At 49.0% G+C, this 22,177-nt stretch overlaps 1 protein-coding gene across 14 annotated transcripts in view; it reads right to left on the bottom strand.

The window, feature by feature from the left end:
• Nucleotides 1-3,350: 3,350 nt before the first annotated feature.
• Nucleotides 3,351-22,177, bottom strand: part of DNMT3B (DNA methyltransferase 3 beta) — a 41,681-nt gene continuing 22,854 nt past the window's right edge. For 6 of the 14 annotated variants that reach the window (XM_045444897.1, XM_045444896.1, XM_045444893.1 and 3 more), the window contains 16 exons: nucleotides 20,813-20,920; nucleotides 19,796-19,940; nucleotides 18,929-18,988; nucleotides 17,615-17,740; nucleotides 17,405-17,449; nucleotides 15,954-16,033; nucleotides 15,539-15,651; nucleotides 14,719-14,902; nucleotides 14,071-14,155; nucleotides 12,932-13,077; nucleotides 11,923-12,013; nucleotides 11,460-11,608; nucleotides 10,294-10,379; nucleotides 7,421-7,490; nucleotides 6,536-6,654; nucleotides 3,351-4,949 (listed from right to left, as the gene is read on the bottom strand). In XM_045444897.1, coding sequence (XP_045300853.1) covers nucleotides 4,808-4,949; nucleotides 6,536-6,654; nucleotides 7,421-7,490; nucleotides 10,294-10,379; nucleotides 11,460-11,608; nucleotides 11,923-12,013; nucleotides 12,932-13,077; nucleotides 14,071-14,155; nucleotides 14,719-14,902; nucleotides 15,539-15,651; nucleotides 15,954-16,033; nucleotides 17,405-17,449; nucleotides 17,615-17,740; nucleotides 18,929-18,988; nucleotides 19,796-19,940; nucleotides 20,813-20,920 — 1,749 coding nt within the window. In that variant the 3' untranslated portion in view covers nucleotides 3,351-4,807. Of the gene's footprint in view, nucleotides 4,950-6,535; nucleotides 6,655-7,420; nucleotides 7,491-10,293; nucleotides 10,380-11,459; nucleotides 11,609-11,922; nucleotides 12,014-12,931; nucleotides 13,078-14,070; nucleotides 14,156-14,718; nucleotides 14,903-15,538; nucleotides 15,652-15,953; nucleotides 16,034-17,404; nucleotides 17,450-17,614; nucleotides 17,741-18,928; nucleotides 18,989-19,795; nucleotides 19,941-20,812; nucleotides 20,921-22,177 lie in introns of those variants that run through there. The other 8 variants (XM_045444905.1, XM_045444906.1, XM_045444903.1 and 5 more) reach the window with 5 other exon arrangements.

Raw genomic sequence — 22,177 nt, forward strand, 5'->3', positions numbered from 1 at the left:
CCTGACTTTGCTGAAAGAATGAGTTACACCCACTTTAAAGAAGAGGAAGCTGAGGCTCAGAGATTGACTTGCCCAGCATCACAGAAGCTGACCCAGGTTTTGAGCTGGGTTTTGGCTAGGTATCATTTATTCATGTGTCCCACAAATATTTATTTTTTCTGATCAATCAGGCCCTAGGTATTTCATAGTAAGCAAAAACCAGACATAGCCTCTGAGCTTTTAGTTGTGTGTGTGTGTGTGTGTGTGTGTGGTTTTTTTTGTTTGTTTGTTTTGTTTTGTTTTTTTTTAAAGTAAGCTCTGTGGGGGCGCCTGGGTGGCTCAGTCGGTTAAGCTTCAGACTTCCGCTCAGGTCGTGATCTCACGTTGTTAAGTTCCAGGACAGCCTGGCGCTCTTTGTTCAGAGCGTGGAGCCTGCTTGGGATTCTGTGTCTCCCCCTCTCTGTGCCCCTCCCCCTGATTGTGCTGTCTTTCTCTCTCTCTCTCTCTCTCTCTCAAAGATCAATATATATATATATATATATATATATATATATATATATATATATAAAATTGAGGTATGTAAGCTCTAGGCCCAAAGAGGGGCTCAAACTCGACCCAAGTTAAAAAGTCGCAGGCTCTACCAACTGAGCCAGCCAGACGCCCCTAGCCTCTGAGTTTTTTTTGTTGTTTTATTTTTTTTTTAATGTTTATTTATTTTGAGAGAGAAATAGAACAAGCCAGAGAGGGTCAGAGAGAGGGAAATTCTAAGCAGGCTCTACACTGTCAGTGCAGAGCCTGATGTGGGGCTCGAACTCACAAACTGTGAGATCATGAGCTGAAAACAAGAGTAGAATGTTTAACTGACTGAGCCACCCAAGTGCCCCTAGCCTCTGAGCTTTTAAAAGTTTCCAGTCTGAGTGTTACTCAGGAGGGTGCTAGCCAAGATTATCTGGGTCAGATTAAGCCTTGACTGCAAAAGGGCAGAGAATAGTGAAAAAAAAAGTTTCTCTCCAGCAGGAAAAATAGCTTTGAAGACTTCAACATGGGTTTTTAAGCAATTATTTTAACATGGGAGTGATCTCTTTATTGCAGGTAGAATATGTGAGTCCCCTCTCCAAAAACAAAACAAAAAGTATGACTTCAAGGCCTAAACTTTCCAAACGTATGACAAGTTTACTGAGCTAAAAACTGGTGTTGGGAGGTCTCGGCTGCTTTAGGCACTTCACAAGCTCAAGGGAGAGAAGACTACAAAACTAAGTTATAACACAGTGTACTTTGTGCTAAGATAAATTCTCCTATCTAGCCACAGGGAAGGAGGACTCAGATCAGGAAAGGGCTTCTAATCCTGCCTTGAATGGGGGCAAAGAAGGCTTCCTGGGAGACTAAGAACCGGAGGACTAGTTTGGCAAGGAGGCTGTTCCGGACAGCATGTGCAAAGACTCAGAGTAAATATCACCAACTCCAGGAATGCCCACCTGTTTCCCTTCTGCGATGCTGAGACCTCAGGATGAACCAAGGCTCAGAGAGGACACTAGGTTATAAGGCCTGAAACACTGGGATTTATGCATGGCTCTGTATATTTCACAAGTTTCAAAAATAAATAACCAAGGGCAATGCGTGGTTCTAGAATGGATACTGGATCAGAAAATATATTTCTGCAAGATCCCTTCCACGGGACTCTGGGGTGCCAGATCCCAAAGCCACCCCCGTCAATTCTCCCTAACAAGGAGCAAGGGGACCCTAACATGATCGAGGGGTGGGGGGGGTGGGGGTGGCGATGAACACAACTTGAACACAAGATGTTGTTGCATCATCAGCCCAGCACCCGGGGGATTATTGCCCTGCTCTTCCTTAAGACTTTAATACATGAATAAATATCGGATGTCACCATCACTACCAGCACCCAGGCATTAACACTGCGTTGACTAGTGGCTTTTGTTATCACAAAGCCATCCCGTACACATGAGGGCTTACTACATGCGAGGCACCAGACAAAGCTCTTTACCCAGATCATGCCCTTGAACACTCACAGCAGCCCTAGGAAGTGGGCAGGATTTATGCTCCTTACCTGCTAAAGATGTTATCTTCCTGGATAGAGCTCCAGACAACTGGAAGACTGTTCCAGAAAAGGCCTACAGGTAACACGAGGTCCAACCCCTTCCCCCAGATCAGAATGTTCGTCGCATTTTCCCCCTTGCCGTCGGGCCAGGGATCATGGAGACACCAACCTAGCCCCCCATCTCGTTTAAAGAACAGCTCCGACAGCCCCTCCAAAGCCAACCCCCAACCTGCCCCACAAATGGACCAGGCCATCCAAGAGCCCCTCACCTGGAGGGCTAGTCCACCTCCTCTCTTGGGGATTCGAGGCCGGGGCTGTTTATTTCGCTTCATTCTGCCCTGGTATTCGGTGCAGCACTGCACACCAACCCGGCTTAATAGGGCAGCCGAGGCCCCTGGGACCTCAACACCTCAGGAGTGCCAGCCCGCTTGCTAATTGCCAACCGTCTCACCATGGTGTCTTGCAAAACGTTTCTCATCCCCCATTCCAACAGTGGCCTTAATAAGGCCCACAACTACAGTCATGGAGGTGGCCAGGACTAGAACACTTTTTACAGGAAGAGGCTTATATAGTTGCCACGTGCAGCTGATGTTCAATTGACTCATTGCATGTGCAGCCGTTTACAAACCTTTTTCCCTCGGCAGGCATCAGCTGACCAAGATGAACCTCGGGAGAGGCACTGAAATTTTTCACTGGCTTCTAGTCCCTGACCAAAGGCTAGATCTAGTAGATCTAGTGATAGGACTATGGCATGATGGGCTGGGGTATTGGGACACCTGGCTGGCCGGCTGGGAAAGTCCTGCAGAGCAACGGGGATACTCTACCCAAAGAGGTGCGGCCACAGGTTAGATTCCTAGGGCCATTACCGTGAGTCCTGTGACTGAACAGGGACAGGACAACTTGGGAGTAGTGCCTCCGGGTGCAAGGGATTCCAACCAAGGTGTGGAGAACCGGGAGAAGCAGCCTTGGGATTCTGGAGTCCTTAATCATCTTGATCAGCTACCCAAGAGCTATAAGAAACAGCCTGGAGGGGTGCTCGGGTGGCTCAGTCCATTGACTGTGACTGTGACTGTTGACTTTGGCTCGGGTCATGATCCCAGAGTACTGGGACTGGGCCCGGCATCAGCAACAGGCTTGAGTGTGGAGCCTGCTTAGGATTCTCTCTCCCACTCTCCCCGGCTTGCATTCACTCTCACTTCTACCCTGTGCTTGCTGCGTGAACCAAGGGCCTACTTCGACTCCCACCTGTTCCACTGGAATCAGGCCCTCCCACGTCCCACCCATCTGACCTGCAAAAGAAGGGACACCAGACTGTTAGAGAAATACTGATTTTAATTCAACATAAGGTAAACTCTAGGCATCTGTCATTTTTCAGCCTAAAAATTAGCAAGACTGTTGAAACAAGGCACAATTTTCCCCCATACTTGTTACGTGGCTCCAGTTACAAAAAAAAAAAAAAACTTTTTATGAAAATGTTAAAACATAAAAATAGAAGTCTGTGATTTAAAAAAAAGTGTATAAAAAAATTCCCACAAAACCTGTCAACGTTGTTCCTTATTCTACAAAATAGCACCAGTAAGAAGAGTAAAAGGTGTTAAAAACCATTACGACAGCATTTCTGAAATGCAGCTTTCCCGACCTCCCATTCCCCCTAAAAACAACTTCTCATGGAATACAAAAGGACTTTAAAATCTCTGGAAGGAGGGTCGAGCTTTTATTGCAGTTTCCCCCTGCAATCTCTTAGATGAGGGGAGAGTGCAGGGAATGTGCTTGTGCCCCGGCTGTCATTGCTTCTCAGTTTAGAAAAAGGCTGAGGAATTGGGGTATCCTACTTCTAATGTGGAGACCTGTGCCTGCAGAGTAGTCTGGAAGGGTGCATTTTGGGGGTGGGCAGGGATGTCTTACCTAAGCCTACTCCTTTGTTCCCTTCTAGTGGGGAAGAGGGAGATAGCGAGAAGCCATACCTGTCCGCATAATATATGGCAATTTATACCCAGCCCACCCCTTCCTGAGCTCCCCGGAGGGTTCTATTGCAGTCACTGGGAGGGATATCGCTAAGGGTGGTCCTCCCTGTGGGTCTGTGGGGGGGAAAAAAGCCCTGAATGTGATGATGAGGTCATCCCTGCTGAAATCATCATCATTACAGAAAATACTCTACATGGGCCCTGACAGCGGGTCCCAGCCCTTTATACTGAGGCCAGGGGAATGTGCTAGGGAAAATTCAAGAACGACATAGACATCATCTCCTCTTCTGCTAGCCCTAGGAAGAAAAACATCCCGGGCCCTTAAAATGTCCCTTAGCTACATGTCTACCACCGCAGTCCTGGGAAACAAGGAGACGCAGATGTTTTTTAAAAATCATAGTCTTGGGATAACTGTCTTGGGTGATTTTTCAGCATTAACCTGAGTATTGGAGGGCTGTTGGCACTGTGGTTTTGGTATCTTAGCCATTGTTTCTCTGAGCGGTAAACCCGGGAGGGAAAAAAAAAAAAACCCATCTTACTACCTACTTCAAGTTTTAAAAATTTTAGAAGACAAAATGAGCACCGTGTTTGGCCACTCCTAGCAGCCAGGTCTGAATTGTGCACAAGGAGGCAGCACCTCAGGCTTTCCCTGCCAGGAGGGGGTCGCACGGCTCTGCTCCTGCCAAGGATAGGTGGCGCAACCCCACGACGCGGAGCAGAGGAAGGGCAGAGCTGAGGCTGTACCTCCTGGGTCCTGGCTCTGCCCCACATGCCCCAGTGCTCCTGGGCTCAGGGTGCCTGGGGGCTATTCACAGGCAAAGTAGTCCTTCAGGGGGGCGAAGAGGTGTCGGATGACAGGCACACTCCAGGACCTCCCAAGCAGCTTCTGGCGGGCACCACGGCCCATGTTGGACACATCCGTGTAGTGTACAGGAAAGCCGAAGATCCTGGCGGGAGGCACCAGAGTACAAAGACAGGAAGTCAGAAGCGCCCCCCTCCACCATGCTTAGCATCTCTGGAAGATCTTAAACGTGAACAGTATGGCACTGTTCTTTCTGCCCTTTATCCCATCAGGCCAACCAGGCCTGCACATGAGCCCTCTCTTGACCCCCAGAGGTCAGGCCCACCGGTTCTTCAGCACATGAGGGCAGGGTTCCTCTATGAGGATGTCTGTTTTGTGCATACCCAAGCCTTAGCACTGTGCTCCTGGCGCACAGCTGGTGCTCAGTGGACCTTTCCCATAAGAATGAGTGAATAAATGAATGGATGGATGAGTGAATGCATGCCAAGAAAGCCAGACAGCAAGCAAAGAGACATGTATCTGCCTTCAAACCACAAGATGAGAAAAGTTAGGCAATCTCCCTAATAAGAAATAAGGACACTTCCAGAAATGGATCAGCATGTGCTCAAATAATTAACCGTGACTACATTGACTTATCCTGCATTTTCTTTCTCTCTTCAAAGCCAGTTGTTAGATCAGGGTCCAAGCTGGACGTAACGCAGATGGCAACCAAATATACGAAGAGCTTCCTCTATGGGATTCTACCAGGCCTGGTGAGAGGCTACAGATACACTGGACCTCAGTCTTCCCTGGCTTTACAAACTAACACCTTTAGTGTGCACACCAATGGGCCAATGGCTGAATGGGTTTTAAGAAACCTGCCAGAGATGTAACACCTTAGGCTTCTGTCTTGTTTAGCCTATAAACGACAGCCATCTGCACCAGCCCCCGTATCACAGAGCCAGCCCAGCATGTTAGGTTTAGGTCTCAAAATACAGAATAACCCACGAGATGAATGGCAAGACTACCCACCAGTTTCTTTCTACAAATCAGAACTGAACTTTAATACTAAGAAAACTATTGTTAAATCAAATTAGAAATAAAACCAGCTGTAGGACCGAACTAACTGGAATAAAAGTACTCTTATCAAATCCTTGAGACACAGCCAAAAATGTAAAAAGGAATATTCATAGCCCTTCCTACATTTTGAACAATAAGGGAAAACAAAAGAAAAAAAAATTGAAACCAGAATAGGAGAATTGAAACCCAAGAGCTAGTTTTTTTTTGAATCAAAATAGTTTACCAACTTAGCCAAGTAAATGGAAGAAGATGACAGACTGTGGCTAAGTAGGAATCAGCTTTAGAACCAACAACTTGGCCGAAGGGATCTTCTCAGAAAGACCAATGGCAAGTCAATGGGGTTTTCTTTAGCTGGTTCCTCATACATTCTGGAACCCCAACATGTTGGGGGAGGTAAATGCCAGGGCAGCACAGCCAGAACACAGAGAGATGGTGCCATCTAATGACCTCATGTTTCAGATTTCTCACCACCACCACCCTTCTGTCATTTCTACCAGGAAAATCAGCACTAACTCTAAAAAGGTATTATTCCCAGCCCCAGGAACATAGGTCAGGGAGACCGTGCAGAATTAAGGCAAGCACCTGGCCATTTGTCCTGCCATCCTTAACCACGTATTCTTCCCCTTTCTCTCTGCCTGTGGGATTTCCCTCTTCACGTGCAGCCCTGCTCACCTTTCTAGCTCAGTGCACCACAAAACATCTTCTTTGCCATTCATGACAACAGGGAAAAGTTGGTTTTTCCCCTGTCTGATCGAGTTCGACTTGGTGGTTATTGTCTGTACTTTCTTTAACTGGAGAACAAAACGACATCATGGAGTGAGCACAGAATGAAGGATTGGGGTCAAGTCAAGGCTCAAAAGCACCTAGGGAAGATGCAGGAGGGAAGGCAGGTGTGGGAGAGAGGGGGGCAGGGATGGGTTCACAGAGGGAATGAGAAAAGGAGAGCTGGAAGGGCAAGAACATTTTGTGTTTCCCACAAACACCAAGAAGTTAATGAACATGAAGGACCAGCCTCACAGAGAACAGCAGATAAACAAAACAGTGACCATGAATGAGATCACATGGGGGCCATGAAAACACCAGAGTTATTGACCAAGCAGGATTAAGCAAAAGTAAAAAACCCACCCAGATTGTAGAGAATGGCCCACTGGGTTTTGAAGGAATGAAACTTAGCTTGATATAAACATTACATTTATGGAGGTCTTGTAATTAACTATGACTTAACAGCAGACATTTTTTTTTTTTTTTTTTTTTGTCAAAGGTAGAATTACTTGTTTGTTACCAGGAGGACGAGCTGAAATAATCTGTGTCTCTATTCACAATTGGAAAGTCTAGTTGCCTTTTCTCATGGTGATTATTTGTTTATCAAGAACCTCTCCTACCGGTGTGCTTAAAGACGGGAGAGAGCAATGACGTGGTGAAAAGAGGCCCAGCACCAGGGAGTCATGTGGGGGGCGGGAGGGGAGGGGTGGCAGGAACAAACTGGACACCACGGTCAAGTCCTCGCTTGGAGGTCACCAAGTGTGTTTCCAGAGACCATTTGTTAGAACATCTTACCTTTGCTGTCCTATTGAACTCCAAGCAGTCCTGCAGCTCGAGTTTATCATTCTTTGATGCTATCACGGGCCTGGGAACATCCAAAACCCATTACTTTCTACCAACTACAAAGGGGCCTCGGCTAGGCGCTCCCCAAGGTGGGAGTGAGGGCCAAAGACTGCAAAATGAGCTCTGGCAGTGAACTTGCTACAAATTCCTGATAAAAAAATGAGCCTCGCAAGAGCACATGACTCTGCAACAAAGCTATGGACAGACTAGCCCCTTGAAGAGGCAGCCCAATGTCCCAGAGCAAATGCTCCCCGTTTCCAAATTTTAATATTAGGCAGAGCTCTCCCCTGAGAGCAGGATGAGGGAAAGCACACTGGAAAAAGTCAGGAAACCCTTCCAGTCCAGCCCCAACTGTTCACTGGCTGAGTGACCTTGAGCAAGTTAGGCCCCCTCTCTGGGCTTCATCAGGAACTTGGGTTAGGTCTTTGTGGGTCTACTCGTTACAACTAGCACATCAAACCCATGATTTGGTGGCTTACACTGGGGGGTAGATGGGGCCTCCAGAAGCTTTCATGGCTAAAAGGAAGTACAAGTAAGAGAGACAGGAGGTGTGTTCACAATACTACTACTCTTTTAACTTTTACCATTGAAACCTGCAAATGGAGAAAGCAGACAGATGCCTGAGAATGGGAAGGGCTAGAAATTGAGGAACCAAGGGGTTAAGCAGTTCCAGAGCAGAAAACCAGCAGAAGGTCTGAATGCACAGAGATCATGAACACCACAGCAACCCCTGTGTTAGGAACTTCAAGGCCAAAAGGCAATCAGATGTAAGAATGAATATGGTGCCCATAGGAGGGGCGTCTGAATCACACAAAACATTCCCCTAGATTCTGTCAGAGATTCCCTTGACCTCACCTTCCAAGCTTCAAAATGCCTGCCTACCCGAATCTTGAGTCTTCCATGAACCCAAGGGAGTGAAGGCAGCTTGGACTCTACACAACCAAGGTGTGTAGACTAATGGCTGGATTTGGGTCTGTGATCACCAGGTGATGGCTGGGTCACCCCTCCTACAGCCCTGCACAGCACAGCTGTAGCCATTCAGTTCTCACAATTGGGCAGAAAGCTGTGGAGATTGCAGACTCCTTTCATCTGATACCCTACACCCAATGGGTCGGCAAATTCTGTTAGTCCTACCCTCACGTTACCCACAATCTGATCCATCCGTCCTGCCGAATTCCACAGGACTCCACCACCACCCCCCACCCAGAGCCATACTCGCATTGTGTTGAGTATGTATGGGTGGTGCCTCCTGGGGCCCTCCTCTGAACACCCACCCTCACTGGTCTCCCCATTACTGCCCTCCTCCTGCTATTGTCTATCCTTCTATGAGCAAGTACCATGAACATGAGATCCAACTCTCACCTGCTTAAAACGGTTCACGAATTTCTATGCGATGACCCAGAAGGGCCACATAATTTGGCCCATACTTCTGAGTCCTTTGCCTTACTGCCCCAGCCACTCTGGCCCCTGGAACAGTTCTTGAGCCGGTCTTCCAATGCATTCTTCAACATCGCCCCTTCCCCTATTCCTTCTTCCCGGAATGTTTGTCTTTCCCTCTAATAGGCGCGTGGCTCTATTCTTTCATTTAACGCCCTGCCGGAAGGAGAAGCGTCCCCACTGGTTCCAACGATGCCCCCACCTCCAGCCATGACTGCAAAATTATTTACTGTCTTCTCTACCCATCTGCCATGAGCATGTCAACTCCATAAGAGCTGCGACTGACATCTAATGTGCATACCACTAAGCTGGCAGCACATACAGCAGTGGCTGGCACAGAGGGCTCAAGTGTTGAGTCAAAGAGCCCACTTCAAGGGCGCCTGGGTGGCTCAGTCGGTTAAGTGTCCGACTTCGTCTCAGGTCATGATCTCGCGGTTCGTGAGTTCAAGCCCCGCGTCGGGCTCTGTGCTGACAGCTCGGAGCTTGGAGCCTGTTTCAGATTCTGTGTCTCCCTCTCTCTGACCCTCCCCCGTTCATGCTCTGTCTGTCTCTGTCTCAAAAATAAATAAACGTTAAAAAAAGGAAAGAAAAAGCCCACTTCATCCAGACATGGACATTTTCCATTTCACTGGCTGATCAGCCAAATAAAAACACAGCCTACCCAACAGAAATCCTACAAGCTATTCCAGCACCTTCTCCCCTCTGTTCACACTTTGCTAAATGCCTGAAAGTTATTATGCTTTCAGTCCTTCTTTCTAAAGGAGAAATTTCTTTAAGCTCAACTCATTTGCAAGTCTGGGATGTCACATTAACCATCACATTGTGTATCTTAATCAGCAGGTTGTTCTCCTGGAAACCACGTATAGGAGATAACGAATCCTCAGCAATGCCGTTTACTTTGTGGCTTTGAACATGAAAAGATTGATAAAAAGTTGTGAAAACTCTTGATTAAGAAAATCTAAGGGAGACAGGTTAGCACGGTTCTGCCGCCTGGCTGGTCACCACAGGCCTCATCCAGGGATCACTTCATCTAACAATTTACTTTTATTTCACAATTGGATACCAACTGGGAGAACAGGTGGAGCATTAGCACTCTGCTCTATCCCAGCTCCAGGCACTTTTAAGAACCTGCCCCATGGGCAGAGTGGGAACAAGTCAGAGAAGACTAAGGAATCCTGGCCTCGGATTTCCATGTAGTTGCTGTACTTCCCAATAGGCATCAACCACGATACCAGTCTGAATCCCAGCTGGGGCCATTTCTCAGCAGATTCGGTGCTTTCTAGAAGGTCTGAATGATTCTCTGGGTCACAAGACTTCACAGTTAGGGCTCACACCATTAGTTACATTTAATTCGGCCGTTACCTGACCCAGCTTGAGCCCCTTGTTACCTGTTCATTCCAGGCAGGTTTCCCCAGAAGTAGCGGGCCCTGTGAGCAGCAGACACTTTGATGGCATCGATCATCACTGGGTTACACTGCAGAGAGAAGGGCAGCAGCTGAGAGCTCATGTCAGTATTCAGGTGTAAGCCAGGGTGGGGCTTGACCGGGGCAGGTGACAGGGCAGCCTCTGCTACAGAAGAGGCATGGTTCCCCTCAGCAAGAGGAAAGACCAATTCCCATCAAGAATCTAGCTGGGTGCGCCTGGGTGGTTCAGTCTATTAAAAGTCTGACTCTTGATTTCAGCTCAGGTCTTGATCTCACAGTTGTGGGATCGAGCCCCGCATCAGGCTCCATGCTGATAGCATGGAGTCTGCTTGGGATTCCTTCTCTCCCCCTCTCCGTCCCTCCCCTGCTCACGCTCTCTCTCTCTCTCAAGATAAATAAACTTTAAAAAAATGGTAAGAATCTGGCTGGAAGACAGAAGTGCCCAGATATTAATGGTGGCAAGAGACACCCAACCGGACCTGCAGGTTCTAAGAGAGGATATACCCTCTGACAAGCCAGATAATTACAGAATGTGCTGTATGTACAGGGAGTAAAAGTAGCTCAAAACTGAAATCTGTCAAGCTGGAAGGTGGGTGCAGGAATATAGTTTTGGCAAAATATGGCTTCCGTCAGCCCTCTGCCAGGTTCACACACCATGAGGGAACTAAGGAGCCAGTTCTATAACCTCTCTAGCTGACCACAAGCTATAAAGTTTGGAGAAAAGGAATTAAATGCATAAAAAACATTTACTATAATGCTTGATGATATTGTGTCATTGAACTGCTGGCAGCCCCTTAACACAGCAGTTCTCAGAACGGGGAGGAGAAAAATGACCCCAGAGTGAAAAACAAAGTTTAGTCAAATCCCCTGAGGCTTCTAAAAGTAGGGAGATGAGGATTTCATCATCAGACTTCAGGGGGATTCAGGGTGAGGTCGAGATCAAATTGTCTTCCATGTACTAAAAAGAATCAACCCACCTGACTCCGTTAGTTTTAGATTTTTGGATTTAGCCATGTCCTCCATCTAGAACCCAAAGTCATTCCCCAAAGCGGAAACACCCAACCACCCCCAATGCCAGCAGGACTCACCCACCCATGCACTCTGGATACTCAGGACCCCAGGTCCCTTACCTCTAGGAAACGAGAGATATCCCTCTTGTCACCGACCTTCATGGCTACCACATTCTCAAACATCCAGAAGAAGGGCCGGTCGTCACCCTCCTTGGGGCGTGTGTAATTCAGCAGGTGGTAGAACTCAAAGAAGAGCCGGCCGGTGCCCTCTGAGCCCACAAAACAAGATGGCAGAGCCAGGTTCAAATCCTTCAGCCCACCCCTCCATAGTGAGACCAGTGGGTTCCCCAGGGATCACCTGACTACAGCTGATACCCTACAGTCTTCCTACCTGCAGTCTTTTGGAATGACTAAGGACATGGGCATCAGCAGTGCAGTATTTACTGGTATCTCTGGGGGACAGGATTTACTATGGACAAGGAAAGAGCCAAGAGGTAAGGTTGGCCAGAAACAAATAGTTCTTTCTTAGACCACTCCTCCTAGACCAGCACTCAGGTGACATAGGGTCAGCTGGGATACTCACCATACAGGCCTTTCCTGGCTGGGTTCACATTTGAGAGATCATTGCATGGGCTTCCACCAATCACCAAGTCAAAGGGGCCCCATTCTTCAATCTGTGAAAGAAAAACACTCTTAGGGGAGGGATGGAGGTGACGATGGAAGGATGCAGCCTAGGTTCCAAGCGACCATCAAGAAAACCCATTTTTTTTTAAGTTTATTTTGAGAAAGACAGAAAAGGGCAGAGAGAAATTAAGTAGAGACAGGATTCTAAGCAGACTCCCTGCTGTCAGCACAGACCTGATTTGGGACTCGAACTCATAAACCATGAGATCATGATGTGAGCCACGATCAAGAGTCAGATGCTTAACTGACAGCATCACCCAGGTGCCCTGAGAAAACCCACTTCTAGGGGCACTAGGCTGGCTCAGTCAGTGGAATATGAGATTCTTGATCTCAGGCCTGTGGGTTCAAGCCCCACAAAGGGTGTGGAGCCTACAAGAAAGAAAGAAAGAAAGAAAGAAAGAAAGAAAGAAAGAAAGAAAGAAAGAAAATAAAGAAAGAAAAGAAAGAGAAAGGAAGAAAGAAAAAGAAAGAAAGAAAGAAAAAGAGAAAGAAAGATAAAGGAAAGAAAGAAAGAAAGAAAGAAAGAAAGAAAGAAAGAAAAAGGAGGGAAGGAAGAAAGGAAAGAAAGAAAAGAAAAAAGAAGGAAAGAAAAAGAAAGAAAAAGAAAGAAAGAAAGAAAGAGAAAGGAAAGAAAGGAAAGAATCTTGTTTGGTCATTTATGTCCCCCAACTCCATTAATGACCCAGGAAGACCTAATGCTCCAGACACGCTAAGATCTAAATCTTTATGAATAATTTCCAACTTGTGGATCTTGGTACTAGAGCTTGACGTAAGCCCAGGTTCTCTCTTCTACCATAGCCCTGGGCATGGAGAAGGGGACCACATAGCCATAAGGACTTGTGGGGCTCAGTGCTGAAGGAGGAAGAGGGGGTGGGGCAGAGCCCAGCAGGGGTGCAGGCAGCCCTCACATTTCTCTTTGTGATGTTCCTGACGTCATTCACATATTTGATGTTGCCCTCATGCTTGACAGTTCCAACAGCGATGGATTCTTCACACACTTCGGAGGCGACGTACTTCTCCACTTTGATGCCCAATTCTTTCAGGACCAAGTACCCTACAGGGCGTCAGGGACAGAAACCGCATTAGGGTTGTCCTCCATGGGGCCCTCCCTGCAGTTGATTCTAAGCCATCTCTAGAGCTCAGACCAGACCCGGCAAGGACATGGCTGTCCTCGAGAACTCGGGCGGATGGCACAGAAACCACACACTGGCCACACCAGGCTCCCTGGTTTGTGGAGTTTCATGAAGAAAATGTATGGATAACTGGCGTAACCCACCGGCAGGATCTAGCCAAGACTCCAGCACCTACCACCCAGCACAGTCAAACACAGACACACGGACAGGAATCCTCACCAAAACCATGTTCAGAAAACTCTTAAGGTCTGGTGGCATGGCCAAGGCTCAGTCCTACCATGGGTTATCTGTGCCGACACAAACAAGTCTTTATAAGGCCCAACAGAGTGGAGAAAAGCTACCAGTAATGACCGGACCCAGTCATTAAAGGCTGTCGCTGAGTTGGGAATCTGGACACCAATGTACACACATGAAGTACAAATGATGTGAACTGCACAGCAGCTCATTTCTACTTCTTCCTGCTCTGGTAATATGGAGATGTTCCTAACAATGCATCACAGGGTGGCTTTGAGGATTAAATGAGTTAAATTGGGCCAACTTTCCAGGACCAACACGCACGTTGGCTTGTGCTTATTCTATACTTGGGCAACCTGGGGATGTGGAAGGGAACCAAGACTACAGATACTCAGAACTGCCTAATTCACCTCCAACAGATCTATGCTTATGGAATGGAAAATCACTGTCCAAGATACTTGTGCATAATACAAAATACAACACAGCTAAGATATACTTGTCTTTGAAAGGCCCAAAGGAGGGCCAGGTAGGTGAAATGGTGGGAGAGGTTTGAGGAGAGAAGCAAAGAGCAGTGGCTTTCTGAGAACAAGTGACCAACAGGTCATCCCAGGGGGTTTTCTTAGCATTGATGACGGGACACCTGGAGCAGGTGAGCATCCCTAGGTGAACTCCAAACTCACCTGTTGCAATTCCATCAAACAGGGATAAGACTCGAATGGGCCGCCTTCGGGCTGCGGGAATCGCAGGGTATAACTTGGGGGCTTCCTGCCAGGTTAAAGAAGGAGGTCATGGAGGTCAAGGTGCAGGGGGAAGACTCAACCTCTGGTGGAGGGGAGGGCTGACCTTCCTCTGAGAGTCACAAGCCCTGTGCTCTGTCTGCAGCTTCTTAGCTGGGATCCCCTCGGGAGCTCTGGCACAGAATGGCCACTCTACCCTTAGACATGAACACAGATGCGACTTTGGTACAGATACACACACACACAGAAACACGTTACCCTATCCAGGAATGACCTGGAGCCTCCCTCCATGGACTGCAGAAAGGAGCCCAGTTCCACTAAGACTTAAGAGTAAGTCACAGGCTTCCCTTCCCTCTTCAGTTCCACTAAGGCTAAGGCTTGGTTAGTTCTATAACCATTCCTTCAATCAATGAGAGGCCACAGAGGAGGGGAGAGAGAGCCCTAGAGAAGCTCGAGAACTGTGCAGAGGATGTGGTCTGAGGCTCTCAAACGCTCGTCCAGACAACGCATCTTTTCCATTAACTCTTGCCGACAGACTTCCAGAGCGCGCTTGGGGTGGGTTGGTGCTGGGGGAAGAAGCCTGTGGCTTACGTATTCGAGCCCCGTGTCGCTGGTGAAGAAGGCCTGCAGGCGCATGTTCCAGTCCTTCCGGCGCCGCAGGACGCCATGACAGCGCTGTGGGAGGCACATGTAGCAGCTCCAGGGCTCCTGCAGCTTCGCATCTGCTGCCGTGCCTGTGCCCACCAGCACCTCCAGGCACTCCACACAGAAGCACCTGTGCCAGGTAGCCAAGGGGGGGGGGGGGGGCCGCCTTAGCCACCGGGCAGCCCTCCTACATACCCCACCTTCCCTAGAGAGCAACGGACTGCCTGAAACCTTCCTGGGGCCCCAGTTGTGCCTCCCCAAGGGTTAGAAGGCACGGGGTCATGATCTGGGCTGCGCTAACCTCTTCCTTGGATGCCCACGCAACCTCAGCCCACAGGTTCTTTGCACAGAAAAGCTCCCCACCAGAAATGGCCCATCTCTAGGGGGCCACACCCACCCTCACAGACCTATGTTTCTTTTCTTTTTAAGGTTTGTTTATATTTGAGGAAGAGACAGCACATGAGTGGGGGTGGGGGAGGGGCAGAGAGAGGGAGACCCAGAATCCGAAGCAGGCTGACTACACGGGGCTTGAACTCGCGAGCTGTGGGATCATGACCTGAGCCAAAGATAGACGCCCAACTGACTGAGCCACCCAGGCGCCCCCTCACAGATCTATGTTTCTAAAGCCCATCCCTACACCCCAGTTCTACTTCCAGGACACGATGACCATGGATGGCCCTGTGGGATACCGGTTTGGGCCCAGCACCATGGCCTCGGATCCCTCAGGGCCACAGACCACGCCCCGCAGCCCACGGCCCATGCTCACCGGCAGCAGCTCGTGTTGCTGCACAGAAGCAGCTCGCGGCCCTCACAGCACACAGTGCAGTAGGACTGATAGCCATCATCGTCGTACATGTAGAACAGCTCGAGGAACCGGTCCTGGCGGCCGGAGAGAAACGCCCATGAATTCAGAGATCAGGGACCACGAGGTCCCGCTGGCTCACTGGCTGAGGCCCTAGGACGCAGCCACAGAACAGATGACGGGTGGCTTGGTGTCCTGTCCAGGGACCCCAGCAGAGGTCTGTGTGCCGCTGCAGGATGGCCTCCCTCTGCAGCACCTAACGCTCAGAGCAGGGTTGCACCAGAGGCTTCTCTACTGCCAACACGTGGGTGCTTTCCTCTGGGCCAGTACAGGGAAGTGCAGTGCGGAAGGGGCAGGAAAGCCCCAGGTTAGGACTTACCCGGCATGTCTGGCAGAGCCCACCCTCAAAGAGAGGGTGAAAGGACACAGGGTTTTTCCTACCGCAGGACAGACAGCTATCTGTAAGAAAGACAGGGATGCAGCTTTTGGCAAGTAGGGTCACAACAGCACAGTGGAAGCCTGGAGTCTAACCGCTCTTGTTACGTACTCCATGCTGGCTAAGTAACTCCTCACGCTTTGTTCCTTTCGGCAACACTTCAAAGTCGCAGCGCCCACAGTCCCCATTCCAGAGATGGGGAGAGGCCAGAACCATAGCCCCAGGCAGGAAGTCCCGTGAGGCGGGCAGAGGCAAGGCCCAAATGGAAGACCTGAGGCAGGACACCGAGCAGGGGCCACTCCAGCAGTGGGATGTTCTTGGGAGGGCCTGGCCTGAAAACTCCCGAGACTCTTTGAAGAGGAACGTGAGGGGCTCTTGGGTGGCTCAATCGGTTAAGCATCTTTCATTTGGGCTTAGGTCATGATCTCATGGTTTGCGAGATCGACCCTGCATTGGGCTCAGGCTGGGCACCGACAGACAGCATGGAGTCTGCTTGGGATTCTCTCTCTCCCTCTGATCCCCTCTCCCAGTTGTGCACGCTCTCTCTGCCCTCTCTCTCTCTCTCAAAATGAATAATCTTTAAAAAAAAAATGCCCATCGCTTGTTATCTGGTCATGATTTCAGGACATTGGTCCCTTCCCATTAGGATATTCTGCCTTCCCCTCATTTCAGCAGGTCAGGAATGGCCCACATCACTGACCATGTGGGCAAGGTCATTAAAGTGCCTGAGACCAAGCATCCCCAGCCAGGAAGCACAGATGGGTGACAGAGTGTTGGGGGATAGGAGGATGACGGGTCAAGGTTTCCGGGACTGTCAGGGACTGCTCCAAACCTGAGCTCTCCCCAAAGCGCTGTAGGTCAGGAGCGGTTGTTTTCCTACCCAGCACTGAGGGAACCACTCAAAAAGTTATTTGCTGACTAACGGACATCAGGCTGAGGAAGCAAGGAGAGGGCCCATCCATCCTCACACATTCTGAATTCCTTCAGATACATTCTGGGCAATTCCAGGGGCTCATTCCCAGCCAGGACAAATGGACCAGAGTCAGCTTGAGAGAGTGATGGTGGTGAAGTCTGTCTGCCTTTTACCTCAAATCCCATTCTGGCTCTTCGCTGAGAAAGACTAAAGATGTCATAGGTCATGGTTTCGTTTGGAGTTCCCTGAGGACAAACTGCCAACCCTCCCCTTCCTACATACTCAAGGGGGCAGGAACAGTCTCTGTGAAAGTCAGACAATTCACTGCATTAAATGTAGCAACTAAGATGTCCGCACCCCAGCCCAAGGTCAAGGCACAGAGCACTGGGTTAAACTCCCACAGGGCAGATAAACAGGCCAGGGTACATCCTAGCACTACTAAGGGCAAGAAGGAAGACCACTACAAAGGAGAGTACATTACCTTCCAGGCTACCCTTGTTGTTGCTAACATCCAGAGCCATTTGTTCTGTTGAGAAAAGAGCAGATGGGACATGGCGTCAGGTAGCCTGTTACTCATCAGCTAAGCCACACTCGCTTGCTGAATGGCCCTCCGTACTGTCCCCACCCCCCCCCCCACCCTCCCACAGTGGGTGAGCTCAGGCCGCCGGCCTCCTCACCGCCCCACAGTCACCTCGACTCTGGTCCTCCTCTCCTCGGTCTTTTCCATTGTTATAGCAGTTTGTCTTGAGGCGCTTGGGTGGGGGGCAGTAGTCCGAGGTGGCCGAGTCATCGGCTGTGCGTCTTCGGGTCTTGTTCTCTGGGAAAGGTGAGGAGATGGCAGCCGTGGCTGGGGTGTGGGGGCGAAGGGGGGTGCGGGGAAACCGTGACCCCAAGACAGGACCATGCCTGGGTGCCAGCCGCACCTGGGCCATGACATGGGTCCACACTGCGTGCCCGACCGCCCCTCTATGGACAAGTCAGAGGAATTCAAAATCCCTCACTCTGTATTTATTTACAGGGGTTTAAACAGCCAGGAGTATAAGAGAATACATCCCCATAGACCCAGCACCGGGAACATCAGACAAAGCCTGGCCTCTGATGTGCAGCACGCTGGCTAACAGCCACAGGTAGTGACTGAGCACTTGAGATGTGACTTGTGCTGACTCAGCAAATGCATTTTACACTTAATTTTGATGTAAATTTAACAACTGCCCATTGAAGGAGCCTGGCTGGCTCAGTAGGAAGGGCACTCTTGATCTCGGGGTCATGGAATCAAGTCCCACACGGGGTGAGAATACTTACATAAATAACTTAAAAAAAAAAAAAAAAAAAAAAACCTGCCCAATTAAGCCAACCAAACAGCTCATTTGGAACTCGGACATCTCTAAAAAATATATCACTTATTTCTAATGAAAAATTCAGCACGCAAATTGAGATATCATAAAACATGTAAAAATATAGATTTAGAAAAGTCCAAACTCATAATTTTTATATTGACTTAGAAATGCCGAAATGTTGGAAATATTAGATTAAGTACATGATTTACATTAATTTCACCTGTTTCTTGTATTCTCTCCAACGTTGCTACCAGAACAAATTTAAATTATATTATACGGCCATTGTTTCTGTTTCTATACATTCCTTTTATATTTTTATTCAACCTGTAAATATCTATAAGGAGCATGGTAAAGGAAAATTATAGTCATCAGAAATCGTAAGAACCCTTTGGTGACAAAATTACATTTGACGGTGCACATACCATTAGAGTTGAGAAATTAAGGGAAAGCAGGAATCCAACTAGTGTATAGAAAAGTCTGGGAGGGTGTGCACACCCAACAACGTTAACCTGGAGGGCAGCTGTGAGGGATGGGAGTGAAGGGGTAGGTGTGAGCTCAGGTTGACTTTTTAACAGATTGGATTTGTTCCCAGTGACCACTGTATATGCAAGAAATTGAAAGAAAGTGCAGAGAAAACAGTGCATAGTCAAAATACGGGAAGGGAGTACCGTGTTTCCTCGATTCTAACTTCCCACTGCCTGCACGACGCACCTTCGACTTATTAACCACTTATTTGTGGGGAGAGGGAAACAAAACAAAACAGAAAATACTATGTTAAACGTGTGGATTGTTAAGACAAATAAAATCCTGGATTTCAGACATCTGGGATTCCTGGGAGTGACAATGTGAAACCACACCTAGAGAGGAAATACGGTGCCGGTCAAACCTTTAGCATGGATGATGCTGCTTTCTGAATGGAGGTGGCCTGTGGGGTTTGGGGAAGGGTTAAGTCTTCCCAAGTTTTCTCCAGTAAGCATAGCTTAATTATTGTTTTCCTTTTTAAACAAAAGGGCACTAATGGGGCAGCTAGGTGGCTCAAATAGTTAAACACCCATTTTGGTATCAGCTCAGGTCACGATCTCAGTTTGTGACATGAAGCTCCAAATGGGGCTCTGTGCTGCCGACAGAGCGGAGCCTGCTTGGGATTCTCTCTCCCTCTCTCTCTGCCCCTCTCACTCTCGCAAGTGTGCTCTCTCTCTCTCAAAATAAATACGCAAAAACTTGTAAGAGAAATTTATAAAAGGGCATCAGTGACAATTCCGTCTTGGCCTTCTATTTACTCAAGTTTCTGCAACAGACTCAATCCCAATTACGCATACTTGACCTTTAGCAAGAAGGGTAACCAGGGAAGCTGGAAAAGGCTGGCCTATTCACTTTTCCAGCTTCCCTGGCGGTTCACAGGGTGAAAGCGCTCCAGGGCTGCCAGCTCGCTGGGAAGCCGGGGTAGGGTAGGTGGCAGCAAGGGGTGACTGCATCTCCCAAGACTGTCCCCACCAGCAGCTGATGGTGGGTGCTGCCCAGGGACCCAATCCCACCTGGTTGCTTGTTGTTGGGTTTGAGGCCCTCGATCCCGGTGGGCTTAAAACCCCCGTGGGCCCACTCCAACATGGGCTTCAGCTGGTCCTCCAAGGAGTCACCAGGATTGCTGGGGAAGGTTTTGCCAGCCCGCACCCTGGCTTTCTGTGGAGATAAAGAGGCGGGATGAGCAGGAGGGGTGGATGCTTGCCAGGCCACACCCAGGGATTCACCCAGCGGGGGCCTGCATTCCTCTTCACACTGGCCCCTTTCATAGCCTAGCAGCTGTCCTGGGCTATGGTATGTGACCGGGGTGGGGGAGGGGGGGTGCCTGTGTACGGAGACAGGCAGAAGGCCATGCAGAGAATGAAGTCTCTCCATGCAGGCACCAAAGAGCATCTCTTCCCCATTGGGCTTTGAGTGGTCAGCTCCCTCTCAAAGGCCAGAGGATCAGAATTAGCTCTGTCACTTTTAGATACAGGAGAGGCATCAGCCACAGCACAGTCTCATTGCCTCTGAGAAAGCTCCAGATTTCTTGTGTTTTTTTCCCCAATGAAGCTGGGGAGACCTCAAGTGTTAAGTCCTATTATAGAAGCACTATGACGTTTTACATGTCTAATTAAATTGGTTCACAAATGCTGGACCGAGGCCACTGGCCATTTTCTTTCCACATCAAGGTAAAGGGAATGACAGCCTGATGGATCCCCCACAGACAAGGGGAAGAGGCCTCAGCTGCTCTCCAGCAGCTTTTGAGGCTCTGGAAAAGCTTGACAGATAGGAATATGGTCTCCCACCTCCCAGTGCTCTCCCCCCCTCTAGCAGTACACGGAGAAGGGGGCATAGCGCCGGGAAGGCATGGAAGTCTCAAATCCCTTCCTTTTCTTCTCAATCATCAGGCTACTGTCATATTTGCACGCACTTCATGTGTCTTCTCCACGCTAGCACTGGCTATGCTGTGGCCTGAGCTGGCTTTCTGTACGTCACTTGCTTTAACTCTGCTCTTGGGTCCAGACCCCCACCACCCACTACCATGTTACCTCCAGAGCATGGTACATGGCCTTCCTGTAAGACACCAGCTTATTGAAGGTCGCCAGGTTAAAGTGCTGGCTGAACAGCCCCAGGGCCACTAGCTTATCTGCGGACACCTGAAAGAGAAAGCCATCATCAACACCCGTCTGCAGCCTGTATCTCTCCCAGGCTTATTCCTGGGTATCATGTTCACAGACTGAAAAGGAGGTTAGAGAAAGTAGAAAACAGAACTGGTACACAGCCTCTGACACACCCTATAGCCAGAAGCACAGTGAACATGACACTCCAAATGGGAGAAAGTAGGATTCTCCAAATGGAGGATGCGCCCTGTATTTGTGTTATGTTCTGAGACCAAATGACCCACAGGTCCCTGGTGTGGGCCCCATCTCAGTGTTGAGACGCACAGTGGACGTTCCAATATTGGTGCTTTTGTACATGTCCTTCCCTCCTTCATGAGCGTGACAAATGACAGCTGAGATTAACTATTTAGCCTTTTATTAAGGGAATTTAATGTACATGTTTAGAGAATAGTGTGGCAAAAGTAAGCACTTTCTAGTTAATGTTGATTTGTTGATATGTGCCTTCCATTGGGGCTAAATACCCATATATTCCCCAAGTCTCCAGGGCCTGCATGAACTAATCAGGCCGCCAAAAGGAGGGGATGAAACTCCTGTCCCGGGATGCTGATTAGCACTGAAAGACAGGTGATGTCTGGTTCCCCACAGGGCATGCTCTCTGTCGTGCCAACTTGCGTTTTGCGCTTATACCTCTAATCCTGACCTTCCATGACAGGGAATTGCCACCAAGTATAAAAAACTGGCTGGGGGGGCGGGGACCGGGGAGGGGGGGGAGGCTGCTGAGTGGATCAGTCGCCTAAGCGTCCTATTCTTGATTTGGGCTCAGGTCACGATGTCCGTTTTTGAGTTGAGTTCCGCGTCAAGGCTCTGTGGTTACACTGCAGAACCTGCTTATGAGTCTCTCGCCATCTCTTTCTGCCCCTCCCCACTTGAGTTCTCTGTCTCAAAATAAGCTTTCAAAAAAAGCATTTAAAAGAAATTAGGGGTCGGTGTGATTGTACATTGAAAACACCAGTGCTGTTCCCAGTCCTGAACTGCTCTATTGCATGCAATGTGTACCCCAAACACCAAGACCTGCACTGCAACCCTATCCTATAATGCTAATAGCCCCCCCCACATCATCTTACTAACATCAGACCAGCCTTGCAAAGCTCAATTTGTGTCTCACTGGGCCAAAGCAGTTACAGACAATCCTTGCTGCTTCATTTCACAGAACTCATAGCCCACATCCCTCAGTTAGAGGCTTCAGGGAGAGCACAAGCCCAGGACATTTGTTGACCTGCTCCCTCTGCTGGT

The sequence above is a fragment of the Leopardus geoffroyi genome, chromosome A3, assembly GCF_018350155.1.
Source record: "Leopardus geoffroyi isolate Oge1 chromosome A3, O.geoffroyi_Oge1_pat1.0, whole genome shotgun sequence".
NCBI classification, from domain to species: Eukaryota; Metazoa; Chordata; class Mammalia; order Carnivora; family Felidae; genus Leopardus; species Leopardus geoffroyi.